General features: G+C 35.6%; 1 protein-coding gene across 3 annotated transcripts in view; it reads left to right on the top strand.

The window, feature by feature from the left end:
- CRISPLD1 (cysteine rich secretory protein LCCL domain containing 1) overlaps positions 1-19,545 on the top strand; it is a 50,469-nt gene that overhangs the window by 9,764 nt on the left and 21,160 nt on the right. For 2 of the 3 annotated variants that reach the window (XM_012496038.2, XM_012496039.2), the window contains exons 1-3: positions 6,169-6,423; positions 18,596-18,714; positions 19,048-19,180. In XM_012496038.2, coding sequence (XP_012351492.2) covers positions 19,113-19,180 — 68 coding nt within the window. In that variant the 5' untranslated portion in view covers positions 6,169-6,423; positions 18,596-18,714; positions 19,048-19,112. Of the gene's footprint in view, positions 1-6,168; positions 6,424-18,595; positions 18,715-19,047; positions 19,181-19,545 lie in introns of those variants that run through there. The other variant, XM_003269456.3, reaches the window with a different exon arrangement.

The following is a 19,545-nucleotide window of genomic DNA, read 5'->3' as shown; positions in this document are numbered from 1 at the left end:
ACTTTCTATTAGTTAAGTGATAAGAAGCCATTTGAGGCATTTCGACATATGAATAGCATGGTCTTACTTACATTTACTCAGGATCATTCTGGCTTTTTTGAGAACATACTTTAGGCAGTGCGAAGAGGACTTTAGGTGGTGGGAGGAGCACAGCTGTGAACAGGAAGACAAGGCAATTGCAGTAATCGTACAACAGTTGATGGTGGCTAGGAGTGGGGTGGCAGCCATGAAGTTAGTAAGAAATGGAAAGAGTATGAATATAACTCCCTATGTGATCATAAAATTAATCTTGAAAAATTCAAGGAGGCCTTGTTGCAAGATGAATGAAATTGACTTGGCTGGCCAGGCAGCCAGTAGGCTGGGATTTCCTGCATTTGACGCAAGATCTAAATCCATCCAAGCCTTGGCTGTCGTGTTTTGAAAACTGATGGCAGTTTCCACTCTGGTTTGAATATCAGTGGAGAAGATTCTGGATCCTTCAACTTGCAAGGACTTCTGGAATGGTTGCAGAGATTCCAGAAATCACATTTTACCCACACAATTTCAAGAGATTAGAGGAGGTGGAACCCAACCTCTGTCTCCTCCCTTCCTGGGATAGATAACGCCTGCTGTTTCCTCACCTAGTCTGCCTTCCCTCTCAAAACGCAATCTCCTCCCTCCCTCCTTAAAAACAGAAAATGAGAACTTTTACATGAGAAATAGAACAGGAAATTGTCCAGTTTCTGCCCAGCAATCATTATTAATTGCACTATCATGGGGAATGTCTTTGGGATTTTATTTCATTTTGGAGGCAGTGCAGATAGATTTTGCATATGGGGTATAGCTGTACAGTTTGCGCCATTGGAACTTGGAAGCATTGTAGTTGTTATTTTTTCTAAGATGGGGAAGAATATGGATAGATCAGCTTTAGGTAGAGAAAGCTGGGGCTCAGTGTGAGACATATTAAAATTGAGATTTAGCTTAGATATCCAAATGAATGTGTCAAGTATGTCATTAGATACAAGGCAGTTAATATATGGAGGCCAATCCTGAACATGAAATTAGGACCCACCACCATTTAGATGGTATTTAAACTCATGAGGAGAGATGAGATCATCAAGGGAATGAGTATAGATAGAGATGTTCAAGACATGAGTTATTGACGCACTTCAAAGTGTAAAGGCAGGGAAGGTGAGAAGGAAAAACACAAAGAAAATTGAGAATTAGGAAGAAAACTAGAAGAACATGATGACCTGGAATTCAAATGAAAAGCAGAAAGGGTGATCAGCTCTGTCAAATGCTGCTTATAAAGCTCAAGTAAAATGCAGATATGACAATTTTATAACGTATTTGACAATATAGAGGCTACTGAAGTCTGATAATACAGTTTGGATGAAGTCATAGTGGTCCAAGACTGGTTCAAGAATGGGATCAGAAAAATTAATTCATTACTTATTTATCAAACATGCAACATCTCCTGTGGGTCAGGTAGTACCCACAGTCCTTTGTTTTGAGTCAGGGTCTCTGTCCCCTAGGATGGAGTGCAGTGGCACCATCACAGCACACTGCAGCCTTGACCTCCAGGGCTCAAGCCATCCTTCTACTTCAGCCTCCTGAGTAGCTGAGACTACAGCAATGTGCCACTAGGCCCAGCTAATACACAGTCTTATCTCTCTTCCAGCCTGAAGTTTTCAACTTAGTTTTAGAAGAGATAATTCAATTAGGGAACATATCTCAATTTTTATGATGATAAATAGGAAAATGTAATTTCTTTGCATAATTTTTGCAAATTATGCCTTATTTAAAATGAATGCCTTTATTTAAAAATGGAAATATTAATTAATCATATAATCCCAATTAAGAATTACATTTAGTTCAGGAAAATTCTCTGTTTGCTATTGTTCAGGCTGTGCTCTCTCACTTATTCCTTATGGGAATTTATACACCAAATTATTGCATATGCTTTAAAACTTAAATTCTCATATTTTTAATGATTTTTACTAACGCGAAGCCAAGTGTTTATAAAAATGGCAATGGGTCATTGCTTTATATATATATATATATACACACACACACACACACACACATATACACACACAAGTGTTATATATATATATATATACCTACACATACATCATGGATGTTTATACATATATGCATAAATATAATACATGTATATGTATGATATTTAGTTTACAGAAAGAAAAATGTGAAAATTCAAGTGGTAATGAATTATCTGCTGAAGATATTACAGTATTTATGTCTAACCATGTTCTTACTTTCCTAAATATTTGTTGCCTTCATAATTTTTAAAAGCTACTTGTAAGGCTTTTATAATGATTAAAGTGATTTGTTGTTATTGATAAATTTATGTTTAAAAAGGCATTTAAATCAACAAATATTGATTGAGCACTTATGTGACAGACACACTGTTCTTAATGCTGAGGAAGGCCTTAGTGTATAAAAAGTTTGAAAAGTTAATGAAAATAAGCAGAGTGAGGTGATAGAGAATGAGGGAGGTGGAGCTAATCATATTGGGTAGTTGGAGAAGGCTTTCCTGAATTGGTGAATTACAAGGAGTCAGCTAAGGAAAGATACAGAGACCCATCATTCTAGGCAGGAGAAATACTAGGCACAAAGTCTTTAAGTTAGGAATAAGGTTGGAATTTAACGAAGAAGGACTGTGCGACTGAATTTTATTCCATAACAGGGTAAGTATTAGAAAATAAGGTAGGCATATAAGCATGAGCCAGAATCTTTTTTTTTTTTTTTTGAGACAGGATCTTGCTCTGTCACCCAGGCTATAGTGCAGTGGCGCAATCGTGGTTCACTGCAGCATCAAACTTCTGGGCCCAAGCAATCCTCCACCTCAGCCTCCCGAGTAGCTGAGACTACAGGCACATACCACCACACCCAGCTAATTTTTAAATTTTTTGTAGAGATTGGCCTTGCTGTGTTTCCGAGGCTGGTCTTGAACTCATGGGCTCAAGTGATCCTCCTGCCTTGGCCTCCTGAAGTGCAGGGATTATAGGCGAGAGCCACTATGCCTGGCCCCAGAATCCTTTTTGGCCTTTTAGGTGAATAAAAATTTGTTTTATTTTGAATGAAATGGAAAAGCACTGGACAGTTTCTCACAAGGGACTGACTTGCTCTTATTTCCAGTTTCAAAAAATTACTCTGTCTACCTTATAGGGAATCATCTGAAGGAGGAGAAAGGCTGAATGCAGAGAGTTAAGAGGCTGTTGCTATATTCTGTGTGAGAGATGGTGGTTACTTGGATCAGGGTGATAGGGGTAAAGATGGAGAAGGTGAGTGGTTCCATGGTATGTTTTGATGGGATTCCCGATGGGTTTTGCTGAAAATAATGTGAAGGGTGAAGGATAAGGAGGAATCTGGGATGTTCTTAGGTTTTTACAAAGCTCTTTGGTGGATAGTTGAAGCATTTGCTGACACAGGAGGAGAAACAGACTGGAGAAAGTGAAGATGAAATTGGTAGTTTCTTTTTGGCTGAAGTTTGTTTGAGATGCATGTCATCCTTAGTTATGTTTAGTGGTCAGTCGAGTGGTGGGACACAGGTAAAAAATATGGAAATAATGTAGCTATTAGGAACTCTCTGAACTGACTGAATAATAACACTCAAGAAGAAGATTTTTTATAGACAAAGGTTGAATGCCTTAGACTGAGCTGCGGGGCATACAGCTATATAGAGGTTGAGCAGAAAGAAGTTAGCTGAGAACCAGTGGTCAGCAAGGTAAGAGGAAAGGATAGGATAGGCTGGTGTCCCAGAAGCCAGGAGGAGAGTTCAACAGGAAAAAGTTAACCTTTTTCACTATTGCTGAGAATGAGATGAAGAAGGAAAGTCTGCAATGGTTTTGTCAATATCGAGGTCACTGATGACCTTTCTGAGAGTAATTTCAGTGGTGGGGAATGCTCAGAAGTCTTGTTAAGCAGATAAGAGAATGGGAGGCAAGCAAGTAGAGAAGTAACTATCTCAAGATGATGTTGCTGTGAAGAGATCAGAAAAATGGGATAAAGCTAGAGGGACATAAGGGAAAGCTTTTGCTTTTTTGTTTTTTAGAGATCATGTTTACAGGTTGCTGGGAATAAATAGGCTGAGAAAGCACTTGGCATAGGAGAAGAAAATATAACTTATTCTAACAGGAAAAGCTGAGGTTGTTCGTTCTGAAGCAGGTAGTTCAGAGCATTTAATGAAGAAAACAGAAGGGAATTATGTGAAATCTTCTCTTTTGCCCAGACGCAGTGAACTATCAAGATCATCAGCTGAGTTGAGAGGGCAGGAAAGAAGGGGGTCTGAGGATAGGACATTATGAAAAATAGTTTTGGAGAAATTGCCTTAAGAATATTTGTGGAATCAAAGTGTGTGGGAAGTTTTTAAGTGCTTTAAATTAACCTGTTTTACCATGCTTTAAAGTTCTTAGGTTTAGGTCAGCGCCGTGGCTCATGCCTGTAATACTAGCACTTGGTTGCTGTGGCGGGTGGATCACCTGAGGTCAGGAGTTTGAGACCAGTCTGTCCAACATGGTGAAACGCCGTCTCTATTAAAAATAGAAAAATTAGCCAAGTGTGGTGGTGCATGCCTGTAGTCTCAGCTACTTGGAAGGCTGAGGCAAGAGAATTGCTTGAACCTGGGAGACGGAGGTTTTAGTGAGCCAAGATCGTGCCACTGCACTCCTGCCTGGGCAACAGAGAGACTCCATCTCAAAAAGAAAAAAAAAAAAGTAAAGTTTGGAGGTTTAATAGCAGTGAAGAAGTTTACTATATTATTTCAAGGTATTGCCAAGAATCAGAGATTTAAAGTAATAATTTCTTCTCTGATTTGCCATTGGTCGCACCACTCTGTCCAGCCACTTTGCTTGGTGTCTCCTGCTTGCCCTTTGGAGACATTTGACTAGGCAACATCTGGAGACTAGAAAGAGATAATCAAAGACATGTTAGTAACGGATTAACTTTTTAAGTATTCAGATGTTAGATAATATGGATCAAGTACAGATACATACCAAATAGGATGTTTGGGGCTCATATTGCAGATTGATTGCTAAATACAGATGGTTATACAGGAATCTAAATTATGAAAATTATGGAACTGTTGACCCAAATATGCAACTTGGATTACTGGGTTATTAAACTGGCTAAAAATAAGAACCTGAAACTGATCTGGCGAAGCTTACTTTCTTCTTTTGACTTGTTAACAGAATCAATAAGGTGTGATTAAGTCAACTACTTACACATACATACATACATAAAAGACAGCAGATTTTCTGTATTGGCAGCTCATAAACCTCAAAGGCAAACATTTGAACAAGGACACAGTCTATTTAATAAGCCATGCATGCTTTATATTTTTAGTTTTAAGCCAAAAAATATTTTGAAATCACCAGGATATTAAAGATAGAAAGCATATTTTTGTCATGGCAAAGCAAGTAGGTATGATTTTGGGGGGTAGAAATAAGGGGTGCTTTAGTCAAATACTACTCAAACTTTAATGTGCCTATGAATCCCCTGGGAATCTTGTTAAAATACATATTTTGATTCAGTAGTTCTGGGAACCCCAATATTCTGTATTTCTAACAAGACCCCAGGTGATGTGGTGGCCGCTGTTCTAGCAACCTTGTTTTAAGTAGAAGGCTTTAGCCTTCCTGGAGGAAGTGGGGGTTTAAATTGGGACATGAATAATTGTAAAATACAGGTTCTTTATTTTCTACCTCCTCAACTGTCACATTCTCCTCCCTTTCTATAAGGTAGTAAGTGTAACTATTAAGGCAGGAAAATGGAATTTCGTTTTCATTTTCTTTTTTTTTTTTTACAAAGTACTTATAATACACAATGTTGGAGAAGTTTGAACAATAAGAGTCGCTCCTCTAAGGCCAAATGTTGAAGTCAATCTAATTGGAGGAGAAATGGGAAATGAATCTCATAACTAGTTAATGACAAAATTCTGCTGGATAGTGAAAGTGAAATACAGCCACTTACAGAATAAACCTTAAAGGCCATATGAGTAAGAAGGGAGGAAGTAGAATTTCAGTTGAGTAACTATGAGGGGTTGGAAGGCAGCAACTAGATACAAGGATAATGAGCTATTAGGCAAGACCAGGAGTGAACGTGGGAGTTACTGTTTCTAGAATGTCCCCTGTATGTTGTTGTAACTCAAACAATATAAAGTAACCACCAGAACGCTGGACAATCCAGTAAAGGTGCTGCTGGTAATAAAACATAAAACTATATCTTAGGCTTGGCCAAGACGTGTCAAATCTGTATCTGAAATAATGAATGAATGAGATCAGATGTTGTCCAGAGAAGGAAAATCCAATGATAAAAGTGTTGAGGGAGGGGCAGCTCTTGAAGGAAGATGGAATAAGAACATGGAAACTCCTGTGTGGAAAGAAAAGGCCAAGAGGTCTGCTAAATCAAGAGTACTGTGAATAAGTGAGTACAACCTGAACAAATACAAAGCAGTGCTATTTCACATGAACATCTACCGTGTTATTCCATATGCCTTGAGATTTTTGATGCTGAACAAATCTTGCCAAGCCTGCTGCCATTTGCAGATGTGAGAATGCCGATTACCCTCCTTGTTTGCTTTGTAATGAATTTCTACTTTCTGATTCCTTTAAGACTCACTTAGAGCCTAACCTGCTTTTGTCTAAACCCTCCATACAGAGTTAGGTGCCCCCAGACCCAGTTCCCTGGCTTCCATAGCCTCATTTACATGCCTCTGCTTGCAGTGTTTACATCCTTGTCTCTTTCTCTAGCCTCACATTCCTTTGTAGGAAGGGACTGTGCCATGGTAATCTTTGCATTCCCCAGTTGTGTGGGTGACACATGCCCTAAGCTCAGTTTATGTTAGCCGGAAGGAAAACAAAATGGGACGAATGAAAAAAAATGAAAAGATGACGAGATTTTCAACAACAATTTAAAGTGGACAGAATGAAAAGGATTTAATTCTGTCTTAACAAAATAGTTTTATTAGAAAATTGCAAAAACATTCTTTTTAGTGAAAGCTTTTCACTAAAATGTTTTACATAATTACATATCATTGTAAGTTTGATGTGATATGTAAAATACTGTTTTACATATCCTGAAGTACTCTATTGAAAAATATAACATTATGTAAAACATAATAAAAACATAAAGTTATGTAAAACAATTTTATATATTTTAAACATAAATTATTTTATGCAAAACAATTTTACATAAAACAGAATTTTATGTAAAACAAAATTTTGTGTTTTTAAGTAGAATACTTTTTGGCTTAGGGCAAACTTACTCATTTTGGGTTAGTGCAAACTCATTCTTTAATAAACATGACAGGTGGCTAAATTATCACTGGATTTCATTGACTTTCTGAGTTGGGCTGGGTTACTGACATCTCTGTCTCATGATTTGGGGGTGGCCAGAACCCCTCTGAAGTTCAGGATAGGATCTTCCAGGAGATACAGTGATCAGAATGCCAAGACTCTTGATGAACTGTTTTCAAGATGTAAGTCACAGTATGGTAAGAAGTACAAATTAATATACTTTAAACTGCATGTAAATCATGAAGAATTTCAGAATAAAGCAGTGACCAGTAAAGCTTCTTAAAAGAGGTATGTTTTGAAATAGTATTTGGTAGAAGTTACCGTCCTTGTGTGGAAGGGAATATGGTGAGATCCTTATCAGTAAGGAATTGTTGTGAAAATATGTGTCCAGCTGATTCAATGGGGAGGAAATGGCAGTCACAATCTGTGTGAATTGATCACAGCCCCAATTATGGAGATATTTAGGCTTGGTCAGATTTTCCCAAATGGTGGAAACAACCTTGTTCTGTCAAGTGTGAATCATGGCAGACTTGAGCAGCATAGCACTATTCCATTTTCTTATCTGCTTACTTATGATGAAACATTTTATTTGAGGTAATATGACAGTGTTAGTCTGATTTTTTAAAGCGAAACATTTATTACAAATTATTTCCAAACTTTGAGTTTCTTGACCTTTCTTGACCTAAAAAATGTTTTACATATATATATGTATGTTAGTGAAACCTGAACTTCAGGGGTACTTGGAGGCTTCAGTTGGAAATGAATCTCAGAAAGATTTGTTTTTAACAAAGGTCTTAAATTACTTGTTAAGAATTTACAGCAAAGCTAGGAGTAACATGCTCCAGCCTTTGTTTTGTAATTCATGTTGTCTTAAATATGAATTATAAGATTATTTACTCTCTCATTGGAACTTTAGATAGCAGTGATTATCTTATTTTTCAATCATTCAAAATTTTGAATTTTAATTTCTCTCTTACTCATATAAATACCAGCAATGTTCCCAAAGTGAAGAGACAGGATACATTAATTACAGCAAATCAAGCAGATTCTTATAGGAGCAGGGGAAGAAGAGAGCATTCATTAAGATCTAGTATGTGTCAGGTAACAGGTTGTTAGGCAGTTTGCTAATCAAAATTCTGTGAAAGATTTTTATTTTCAAATATTTGTTTCTCAGCAGGAAACAAATACCACAATAACTAGGGTTCAACAGTAAAAAAAAATCATAATAATAATGAAGGGCCTATATGCGAGCCATGGGGTGTGGCAGGGTGCCCAGGCTTTTGTGGTCCTGACCCAGGCCGGTGAAGACAGGCGCCTGGAAGCAGGGTTGTGTGAGAGGACCCAGTCACCATCGCGGTGAGGCCAAGAGGACTCAGAGGGGCAACACGTTCTGAAATTCACCTCCCACCCTCGGAATTCCTGTTTGTGTGTTTCGTTGGCCAAATCTAACTAGAAGCCAGGGGGCAGGAGAGCCTGAGGTAACTCAGTATGTGGAGCTATCTTGTGAGACATAGAACTTGGCAGTAAGGGGCTGAGATGGCTGTGTGGGGTAAATGAATATTTAACACCGTCTTCTTTCTCAGAGTTTTAAATAAGGACTTTTGAAAACCATTCTTTAAAAAAATCATCCTTTTAGTCATTGTTTTAATATTGAGGAAAATAATGCTATAGTCATATTCCTGAGGAATGTCTAAAAATCTGATTGAGAATGCTATGGTTCATAAACCAGCTTTGAGCTTCATAGCATTCAAGGAAAACAGGAAACCGTATGTTGTTTGTAGCTCTCACTGCCTGTTTGCGGGCACAGCAATTTATCATTCTTGAGGCAGGAATTATTAGTGGAAACTTATCACAGAATTCTTAATATAGCAATATAGAGACACTGAGCAATGTAACAGCAGTTTCATTAAAAGTATGTAAATATACATTTGAATGTTTCTTATATTAGTCATCTTTGGTTTAAATTCAAGTTTGGATGTCAAATTGTAGATTTCAGTTTCAGTGTGTCCATTAACTTTCTTTTGTCCAAGAAGTTTTTTGCTTTTTAGATCTTTTTTTTATTTCATTTTGAAAATTTGGTGTCCCCACATAAATACACAAAAGCAATTATATTTTACTTACTTTCAAAACCTAAGTTATGGTTATTTTGATATTTGAATATAAAACAAACTAATTCATAAGTAGATACTGCAGAGGGATTTTTTAATGAGTTTTCCTATCATGCATTTTTATAGACTTGACTTTTAGATCAATCCTGCATCTATATAAAATTTACTGGGTTATGAATAAACTAAACACAGATGTTTATTCTTATAAAATGGCCTAATGTCTATAGATCAAGACTTAAAGATCAAGAAGTAAAGAATATGTATAGATCAAGACTTAGAGTACCATCAATTATATGATAATTTGCAATTACTAAAGATTTTCTGGATAAGTGAGTTAGGTAAGGTATGGCCAAACTTGGGGAGGGGGACCTTGACACTGAGATGAGATGAGCTTAATCAGTAGAAATTCTATAGAAAATGTAAGGATTGTAATTCTATAGAAAATTAATGGCTTTTCTGTCCCACAAAGACAATAAGCCCCATGACATGCATCTGATGTAATATTAAATATGATATCTTTATATATTGATACAATGGGTTTAATTGAAATAATCTTTTGAGTATATCTGCATATTGTTTCCATTACAAAAGTTATTTTAATTTTAATAAAATGTAGAGGAGTTTCCTAAATTGTTAGGTTGCTATTTTTTTAAGGTTTTAAGCCTTTGTTTTAGATTGTAAGTGAAACACTGCCACATGTGCCTCACATCTCTGAATTTGCAGGAGCCCCTAATTTGTGCATTGCCTTAAGGTAATGCTTCTTTCTCAGTAGTTGGCAAAGTCACTGTGCCCTGTAACACAAGTGTTTCCTTTGAAATCTGAGCCTCGTGCATTTTCCCTATAACTACAAAGTCTATTCAGAATGGGTGAAGCACAACACTTAAAATACCTGGAGTAATTGAATTGTAAGGAATGCAATACAGCTGCTTGCCATAGTGCATTTAATACCAGATGATTTAGTCACAAAAGCATCTCACACTCTTTCAGGACAGATTTATTTACTTCTTTATTTCATTGATGCATGGGAGAAAATTACGTAGCTTTACAGATTTTATGAGTCATTATATTTGGAATTTGAATCTGATGTATTCTGAACTGTTCAATGTATTATTTTCATAGACTAACAAACTATTGGGATATCTTGGAAGTCAGGTTATTGCTGTAGTTAGGATCACGTTGACAATTTTATCAGATTCTTGGATTGTAGTTTCTGATTTAAATGGGAAAACACAAAAGATTTGGGAAGGGATCGAATTAAGATGGATGATTTGCAAACCTATTTTATTTCAGAAGTGGTAGCATAGCAAGAATTATATTTTAAAGCAGTATTTTTAAAAAGATAATTCTGTATGTTTCATGCGCATCCATGTGAAGAGACCACCAAACAGGCTTTGTGTGAGCAACATGGCTGTTTATTTCACCTGGGTGCAGGCGGGCTGAGTCCAAAAAGAGAGTCAGCGAAGGGAGATGGGGTGGGGCCGTTTTATAGGATTTGGGTAGGTAAAGGAAAATTACAGTCAAAGGGGGTTTGTTCTCTGGCGGGCAGGAGTGGGGGTCGCAAGGTGCTCAGTGGGGGTGCTTTTTGAGCCAGGATGAGCCAGGAAAAGGACTTTCACAAGGTAATGTCATCACTTAAGGCAAGGACCGGCCATTTACACTTCTTTTGTGGTGGAATGTCATCAGTTAAGGCAGGGCAGGGCCTTTTCACTTCTTTTGTGATTCTTCAGTTACTTCAGGCCATCTGGGCGTATACATGCAAGTCACGGGATGCAATGGCTTGGCTTGGGCTCAGAGGCCTGACAGTATGTCTGATTTTCTCAAATCACTTCTGCATTTATGAGCTTGAAAAATTCTGGTGTTCCTGATAGCTCTGCAAAAAATTGTATTTAGAAGTCTGTGCTTTATTTTCAAATATTTTACCATCATAATTTCAGGACTAAACTGAAGAGAGGCCTGGTTTTAACTTTTTATTAAGATTATCTTCTTATTCAACTAAATGGAAAGTTTTATTGAAGGTTCTATGTTGTATTTATCTGTTATGAACAATATCAAAAATACTTCGAAAAAATTGAGCTCTGCTCTCATGGGCTCATAATTAGAAAATCTGAAATCTCCTTGGTTATCACAAAACAGCTTCTCAAACAGCAGTTTGATAACAGCTTTTGTTTCTTAGGTAATTGAGATTCTCTTCATTGTCATTTTAATTGTCATCAGATGCCTTTATTTGTCACCAGAAATATTATTTTACAGCTAATTCTTATGGGATACTACAAGCAATACAGGGTATCATCTAGAGACTGTGAAGTACAAACAATGGAATTGGAAAGCTAAGTCTTTTCGATTTAAGTACAAAAGAATTTGGAAAGACTTATTTCAGCTCCGTAATGTTAGAGATAAGGAAATAGAAACCAAACTTGATATAATCAAAGATATAAATTTGGAAATAAACAATTTAAATGGGAAAGAGAACTCTTCCAGGGTGTTTCATGTATTTTATGGTTTGAGTCATTTGAACAATGCATACTTTTGTCTCTGTATAATAAAAGAAGAAGAAAATTGATCACGAATGTCCTTGACTTATATAGGTCCAGAAGACACAGCACTAAAGAAGGGGCATTTTCAGCACCATTGAAAACTAAAGCGTAATTCTGTCATTACTTCTGTCAGTCCTTGACTGCTCAGAACCGGGATAGGTAGGATTAGAGATACTGGAGTGCTTTTCTGAATTAAGCATGCACATTTGTGTGTCTCGAAAGATGTTTGGGGAATTCATTGTTCAAAACTCATTGCAAATGCTAAGACAGTTTTAAAAATAATTTTATCATTATTTTCAGCTTTCACTAGTGGAAAGGTAAGACTTTAGAGCCTCCAGCCTAGATCCGGACTTCCAACATAACTGCCTTTGCAATGCCACCATATTTTCATTAGATTATTACTTTGCCAGAGAGAAATGCATACTTTATTTTGCTTTGTAGATTCAGGGGGTACACGTGCAGGTTTGTTACGTGGATATCTTGTGTAATAGATATCTTGGGCTTCTAGTGTGTCCATCATCCAAATAGTGAACATTGTACCCAATTACCAGTAGGTGATTTTTCATTTCTTATCCTTCCCATATTCCTCCCTTTTGGAGTCCCCAGTGCCTGTTATTTTCCTCTGTATGTCCATGAGTGTGCCCACTGTTTAACTCCCACTTATAAGTGGGAACATGCAGTATTTGACTTTTTGTGTCTGAGCTAATGCATATTTTAAAAGCCCGTAGTGTGAATTATATCATGGGCCAGTATTTGTCATCTAATTAGACTACTTAACAGTATAATAGTCCAATTAGGAATTCTTTTGGGCATTTATCTTGGAAGTCGATTAAGGCTACATCAGTTTTGCAAAATGTTGTACAACAAATTAAATCATTTCTATATTATCCTATATACAATTTTTAGATAATTAATTGCAATTGTTGCTATTTTCCAATTTTTTTGAGAAAGGTTTATGTTATCTATTTAAGACATTTTTCTCAGCATGTCTTTAAAAGTCTCATTGTAGCTTCATCCAGTTTGGTGAAAGTTTCTACAGTGGCCAAAAATCTTGCAATCTTTATACAGGGACTAGCATTTAACAATTATGAGGTTATGTAAGAGTTTCTAGTCAATAATTATTTCTGTGTAGTGGTTAGAGGTGTTAAGGTATCCATGCTGGTCAACTTTTTATTAAAATTTCATTATTTACTAATTTATTTTATTTATTGAGGAATCTAAAGGATTCTGTAAAATAAACTACTTAACAAATTCAGTGTCATGCTGGTCTCTGGTAGACTAATTACAACTTAACAAACAATTTTGTGGATAAATGAAGGCCCATCACCTCCACCCCACCACTAATCTTTGGGGGTAATTTATGTGTGAAAGTCTGATTACACAAATTTGCATCAAGCATATAATCTCATAAAACTTTATATCCTTTAATGTAATCCAAAACAATGCTAATTAATGGAAAACATATTTAACATTAGATATTCTTTGTGAAATTAATGTTTGGTATTTATATGAAAAATAATAACACCTTCCATTTTAGTTTTTCATTAACATTCTTGAAACCTCAATTATCAGAAAATACTCTCTTCAGACAGATTCTTAGTTATTAATTATTGGTCTTCAACTCTTGTTTAATGTAGTACTGTAATAATTTTGAAGTTATAAAGAGTAAACAAGCCCCAGGAAATGAATTTTCACATTATGTAAATCTGGAAAGAGCTATTAATTTTACTATGGCAAGAAGATATATTTGAAAATCTTTAAATCTTTTTAAGAGAAAAAAACTCTGTGTCAAAGAGAATGAAAAAGTTGTATCACTAATTACGTTTTTGCATAATATACAGTGATACAACCTACTGGTAAGCAATACTGCTAGCCTAAATTACATTCTTGAATGATTTCCAGCTGTCATTGACTCTTATTCGAGCAACATAGCAGGTGTTCCAGTGGGAGCTCATTCATGTTTCACAAAGGATAGCAAATTTTTATGTATCTAGATAGCTACTTAATTTCTCATTTCTATGATATTTTAGTACTAAAATTACTATGTAGGTTTACCAGTTTTTAGTTTTTTTGTTTGTTTGTTTGTTTTTGAGACTGAGTCCCGCTCTGTCACCCAGGCTGGAGTGCAGTGGCGCTATCTTGGGATTACAGATGTGAACCACCGCCTTTTTTTTTTTTTTTTTTTTTTAAGAGACAAGTTCTTACATTGTGGCCCAGGCTAGAGTGCAGTAGTATGATCATAGCTGTCATAGCTCACTGCAGCGTCAAACTCCCTTGGTCCTTACAACTTAGCCTCCCAACTTGTTGGGACTACAGGCAAGTGACACCGCACCAGCTAAATTTTTCATTTTTTACTTTTTGTAAAGACAGGTCTCTGTATATTGCCCAGGCTGGTCTGGAACTCCTGGCCTCAAGTGATCCTACCACCTTCGCCTCCCGCAAAGTGCTGGGAATGTGGACATGAGCCACTATACTTGGCCTGGTTTAATTTTGAAAGTTCTCTGCCAAAATTTAAAATTTCTCATACACACACTTGAGATGAGAAAGCCTTCATGCTGAACTAGTTTAAAAATATCATTGGAGACAAAGAATGTCAATAGTATTCTAAATATTTCTTTCAGTAATAAAACTTCATTGAAGACTTAACTATGCTCTAAGAAGGAACAACTTTCAGATGTAGTTGGGAAACAGAGTTGTTTTCATTTTTGCACACCTCAAGTGTATAGAAGTGGGTACCCAAGTACTCATTTTATAGAGAAATGGTAATTGTAGTGTGGTTTGACTTTAAATTAGTGCTGGGTGAATAGTTTAGAGGAAGAAAAAAAGAAGCTCTTTGGGCCATCTTGATTTAATTTGTAAACCTGATTTTAAATAGAAATGTGTAGGGACTAACCTACACTTAATGGGATGGGTATAACTTCTTGGCAGTTTTAAAACGTGAAATATGTTGTAGCTTTAACAAATATGTACCATGCTTATTGTTAAGTCATGATAGAATTTCTTTTCAATAAGTTTTTAAGACTTGATTTGTATTATTGAACTTGACCTAAACAGGTATTCTTTATTCAATTCTATAAATAGATAATTACTTTTAGTCACTAATATTAATATTGATAAAGAACTAAATTTTAGTTGCATGCCTCTCTGCTTCAGCACTTATATTAAAATAATGTATGCCATTATTTTAGCAATATTATAGTTTATTCAGTATGCTTTTCCCACTATTTTTAATGGATTAAATAAAATCATAAGTCATACCTTAAATACAGCTTATGCATTGTATATATTCAACATTGAATTTTACTTCTCAAAGTGATTGGAGTTACCTTCTATTTCAGCTAACAAATTTACAAATAAGAAAAATTAGCTTAAAGTATTTGAATAATATGTTTTACATTTTATTCCGATTTCTATACAACAGAAATATAAGCAAACTTGAAACAAATACACTGTAGCATATTAAACTAGTTAGGAACTAGTTGTATATCTTTTCTAAAAAGGATCCATTTTCAATTTCATAGGGAAAACTGACACCTAAGATTGTAGAATCATGTGTGAAACAAGAGTAAATTGAACTTGAGTAGAGGCCATAAGGATTCTTCTAAGAGCTCAGCTGGATGGTCCTCACTTGAGGTGTCTCATGATTGCCCTGACTTGAGTTGCTGTCATCTGAGGGCTTGCAAACTCACAGGTCACATGCCTCGGCTGGAAGAACTCACATGTCTGGAACTCTCTCCATATTTTCTTTCCAGCTACCTATTCATGGTAACTGGACTCCTAATTCATTGGCTTAGGTCTATCATGATGTGTCTTAACAGAAAAAAACAACAAAAAAAGAAGCTTTCTTTCCTAACCTAGCTACCGAAGTCTCCCAGCCTCTTGCTTTTTATTGGAAGTGAGTCACTATTTAGCTCAAATTCAAGGGAAGAAGGGGGAATTCAACTCCACCTTTGGTGGAAAGGGTATTTTAAAACCATCACAATTGTTTCAAAGCAATGATTTTTAGCCTTCCAGGAACTGTTTCTATTTTTCCTCTGTTTTCTGGCTGCTCTTTGAATATGAGATTCATATATTAAAAAAAAAACAACCTAGAGATAAGTGTAGTTATGTCCTGTGTATAACTAGAGTACTCTGCAAGAATCTGATTTCCTGGATTGCAGACAATAATTTGTCTCTTAAGGACAACCTATGTTTTTACGGACTCCATCTGGAAACCTGCTTGCTTTTGAGAGACGATTACTTCTCCAACTTTCTAGATACAAAAGGAAATCAACATTTTGCCCATTTTCTGGGACTTCAGCCAAATTCAGTGTTTCTTTCTTAATTCTTCTTTGGACAAATAGTGACCACAACTTGAATTATACTTTTGTATAATAAACATTATATGTAATTATAAAATTAGGTCAAAGTTAAATGGTAAAGTTAATTAATAATATGCCTGTAATTGGCAAATAAAGTGCTTACCTGATAATACTCGTTTATAGCATTTGTTTCTGATGTCTATGTCTTAAAACCATTCATCTTGAGTATTTGACACTAATTGAAAGTAAAATTAAAACTTTTATGAAAAGCAGCAACTCTTGCTGCTCTTATATTTTTAGTAGCATATATACTGTTTTTGTATTTTTGCTAGAAAGTTAAGATACACTAATGATAATAAACTTATTCTAATTTTGTATAAATTTTCCTTTGTGATTTGATCCATATTTCTGAGCCACAGTGGAATGGGGAGGAATATTCACCAATGAAAAATTATATTAATGAATTAGGAACTTCTTCTCCTCAAACATACATTTCTTTTTCCATGGCTGTTTGTCCCTAGAGTGTTTTCCTTTTGGCATATTGACGTGATTAGATTTCCTGGATCCTTTAAAAATCAAAGCAAGTGAACAAATTCTCCCTAGACTCTGGCATCTCATCTATAGCTTCTGCCACATTTCTCTTCCTCTCTAAAGTATTGAGAAAGTAACTCACATTTGTTTTCTGTACTTTTTCTTTCTCTTCACTTATTAATGCTCTGTGTTCTGATTTCTTCACCCATCATTGATCTGAAGTTGCTTTTAGTCATGAATTAGTACTTAGGAAATCTTGGTTTTCTGTGTCATTCACACTTGTTACTCATTCTCTACTCCCAAAATATCTTCTCTCTCTCATTGCTTTATAATTTCATATTAATTAGTTTTTCTTTAACCTCTTTTATCCTGTCTTGCCTGGCTTCTTTTGTTATCTTGTTAGGGTTTTTTCCCTTTAGATTTTGATAACCCCAGAATTTTCTTTTTTATTCCTCTTCTCATTCTATATAATATTCCCGCATAAATTTATCTCTGGGTGAATAACTTCAAGATTCATATCTTCAGAGCATATTTTTCCTCTGGACCCCCAGTCATGTAGTTCTGCTCTCTACTTGGCATATGTGCCCTCATACATCACCGTTGAAATATGCATGGAAATACCTAGACACACACTTGCATTACAACCATCTATTTCTCTTTCCCTATTTCCTTTCTTCCAATTTGGTAGTATCATCGGTCTTCACCTTTTCTTTCCCTGATCACCTACTCCAGCCATTATCAAGTTCTAGGAGTTTAAATTTCTAAACATCATTTCACTGTCTACTCTTTTCAGCTTCATCGCTGTCACTTGGGTTGTGTCCTGAGGTTCCATTCCCAGATTTGTTTTCCTGTCTTCATAACATGCCTGGAGTCTGTAATTGTAGTGCTAAGATTGAACCCAGGTCTACTTAACTCGGTGTTTTTACCAGCACACATACTATACTGCATATTTTTCAAATTAATAAGTTGAATACTAAACCCAGAACTTGCAAAATTATTTCAGTAATCATTTCACTAAAATAACTTAGTGTTTTAAATTATTTCTTTTTAAATTATTTTAAAAGAATGAATTTGTCATCATTTAATTTTAATTTTATGTCTGCATATATTTTATGAGAATCAGATTTGTTAATCATTCATGTATTTAACAAGCATTTATTAATCACCTTGTCCAGATGATAGACACTAGAAAATAGACCAAAGATACCAGCAGCACTGTCCCAATTTACAGTCTCATGAAAGAGATAGATATGTAAGCAAATACTAATATTACAATGTAATAAGTGCTAAACAAAGGAATGTAACAAAGCCTTAAGAGTCCCAAAGGGATAGCTTACATCTAAGAGAATTGATATGATGTCACAGAAAAAGTATTTTATAAAGCTGGATTGTGAAGGAAGAAAGAGTAGGGACTTGTCTGACAAATAACTGGGAGAAAGATGCTTAGGGAGAGGAAACAATGTCAGCAAGAGCAAGGACTTGTATGCTTAATGATAGGGAAGAGTGGGACCCCGGACCTTGGACTTTATATATATGGAGATTTGTTTTATATGTTTAGACAGAGGAATCACTTCAGCATATTCGTGTTCACTAAGTAATTCTAAACACGTATGGGGCAATTTGGAGGGTTAAGAGATAGAGACAGGGAGATTGATTTGGAGGCCAGTGCAAAAATTTAGATGACTTTTGAGTCTGATGAGAATCCAGACTATGATGTTGACTTTGTAAAGAAAGAAAGAAGAAAATGCAAGAACTGCTCAACGCTGTGTTCTGAAGAAGTGTCCAAATGCTACATGTGCACATTTTGCTTTTGTTTTAAACTGTAGACATGGGATGTAGAGCTGGAAAGATCTGCAGAATCCTGGGCTGAAAGTTGCTTGTGGGAGCATGGACCTGCAAGCTTGCTTCCATCAATTGGACAGAATTTGGGAGCACACTGGGGAAGGTAACTTAAAGCACAACTTTTTCTTTCTGAAAACATAAGTGTTTAAAATGAAATCCTTATTAATTCATCAGTACAATTTTTCAGAGACTTGGTGCCTGAAAGAAAAGTAATCACGAAACAAGTAACAAAAAACAATGCCACACCAGAACAATCAGCAGTTTTTTAGACTTTAATATAAATCACCAATTTATTAGTAATGGGCATAAATATGTAAGTTTAATAATTTACGCCAAAGTATCTTTCTACCAAATTATACCAACGTATTTTGCAATATTTAGTTTTGTATTTTCTCCAACTTTGCTTGCCCTCTGTGACTTACTTTCTTTCTAATAGATATAGGCCCCCGACGTTTCATGTACAATCGTGGTATGATGAAGTGAAAGACTTTAGCTACCCATATGAACATGAATGCAACCCATATTGTCCATTCAGGTGTTCTGGCCCTGTATGTACACATTATACACAGGTATGTTTGGGGGGTATTATACTTAATTCCCCCAAATTGAGTTAATGTAACTATGAAAGAAATTAGGCTAGTGAACTTGTCTTTCTTATATCATTTAATATGGTTATTAAAAAAATTTATATGGATATTGATTATGTTGAATTGGCTTATGAAGTTCTATAAATAATGAAAATAATTATTATACAAAAAAGTCCAAACATCTACTTTAATAGACATTATTTCAGTGATTTTGCATATCAAACATTTTTAATATAGCCCCAGTAATATGGGGAGAAATTTGCCATCTTCAATGTCAAAGTTTTATCCCAAGGAATAAAAATATAGTTTTATTTACCAATGACATTCAGTATTTACATGTGCAACAT

Source organism: Nomascus leucogenys, chromosome 16, assembly GCF_006542625.1.
Source record: "Nomascus leucogenys isolate Asia chromosome 16, Asia_NLE_v1, whole genome shotgun sequence".
Taxonomy (NCBI): domain Eukaryota; kingdom Metazoa; phylum Chordata; class Mammalia; order Primates; family Hylobatidae; genus Nomascus; species Nomascus leucogenys.
Note: the sequence above shows the minus strand (reverse complement) of the source record. Positions and strands in the feature narration are given on the sequence as shown.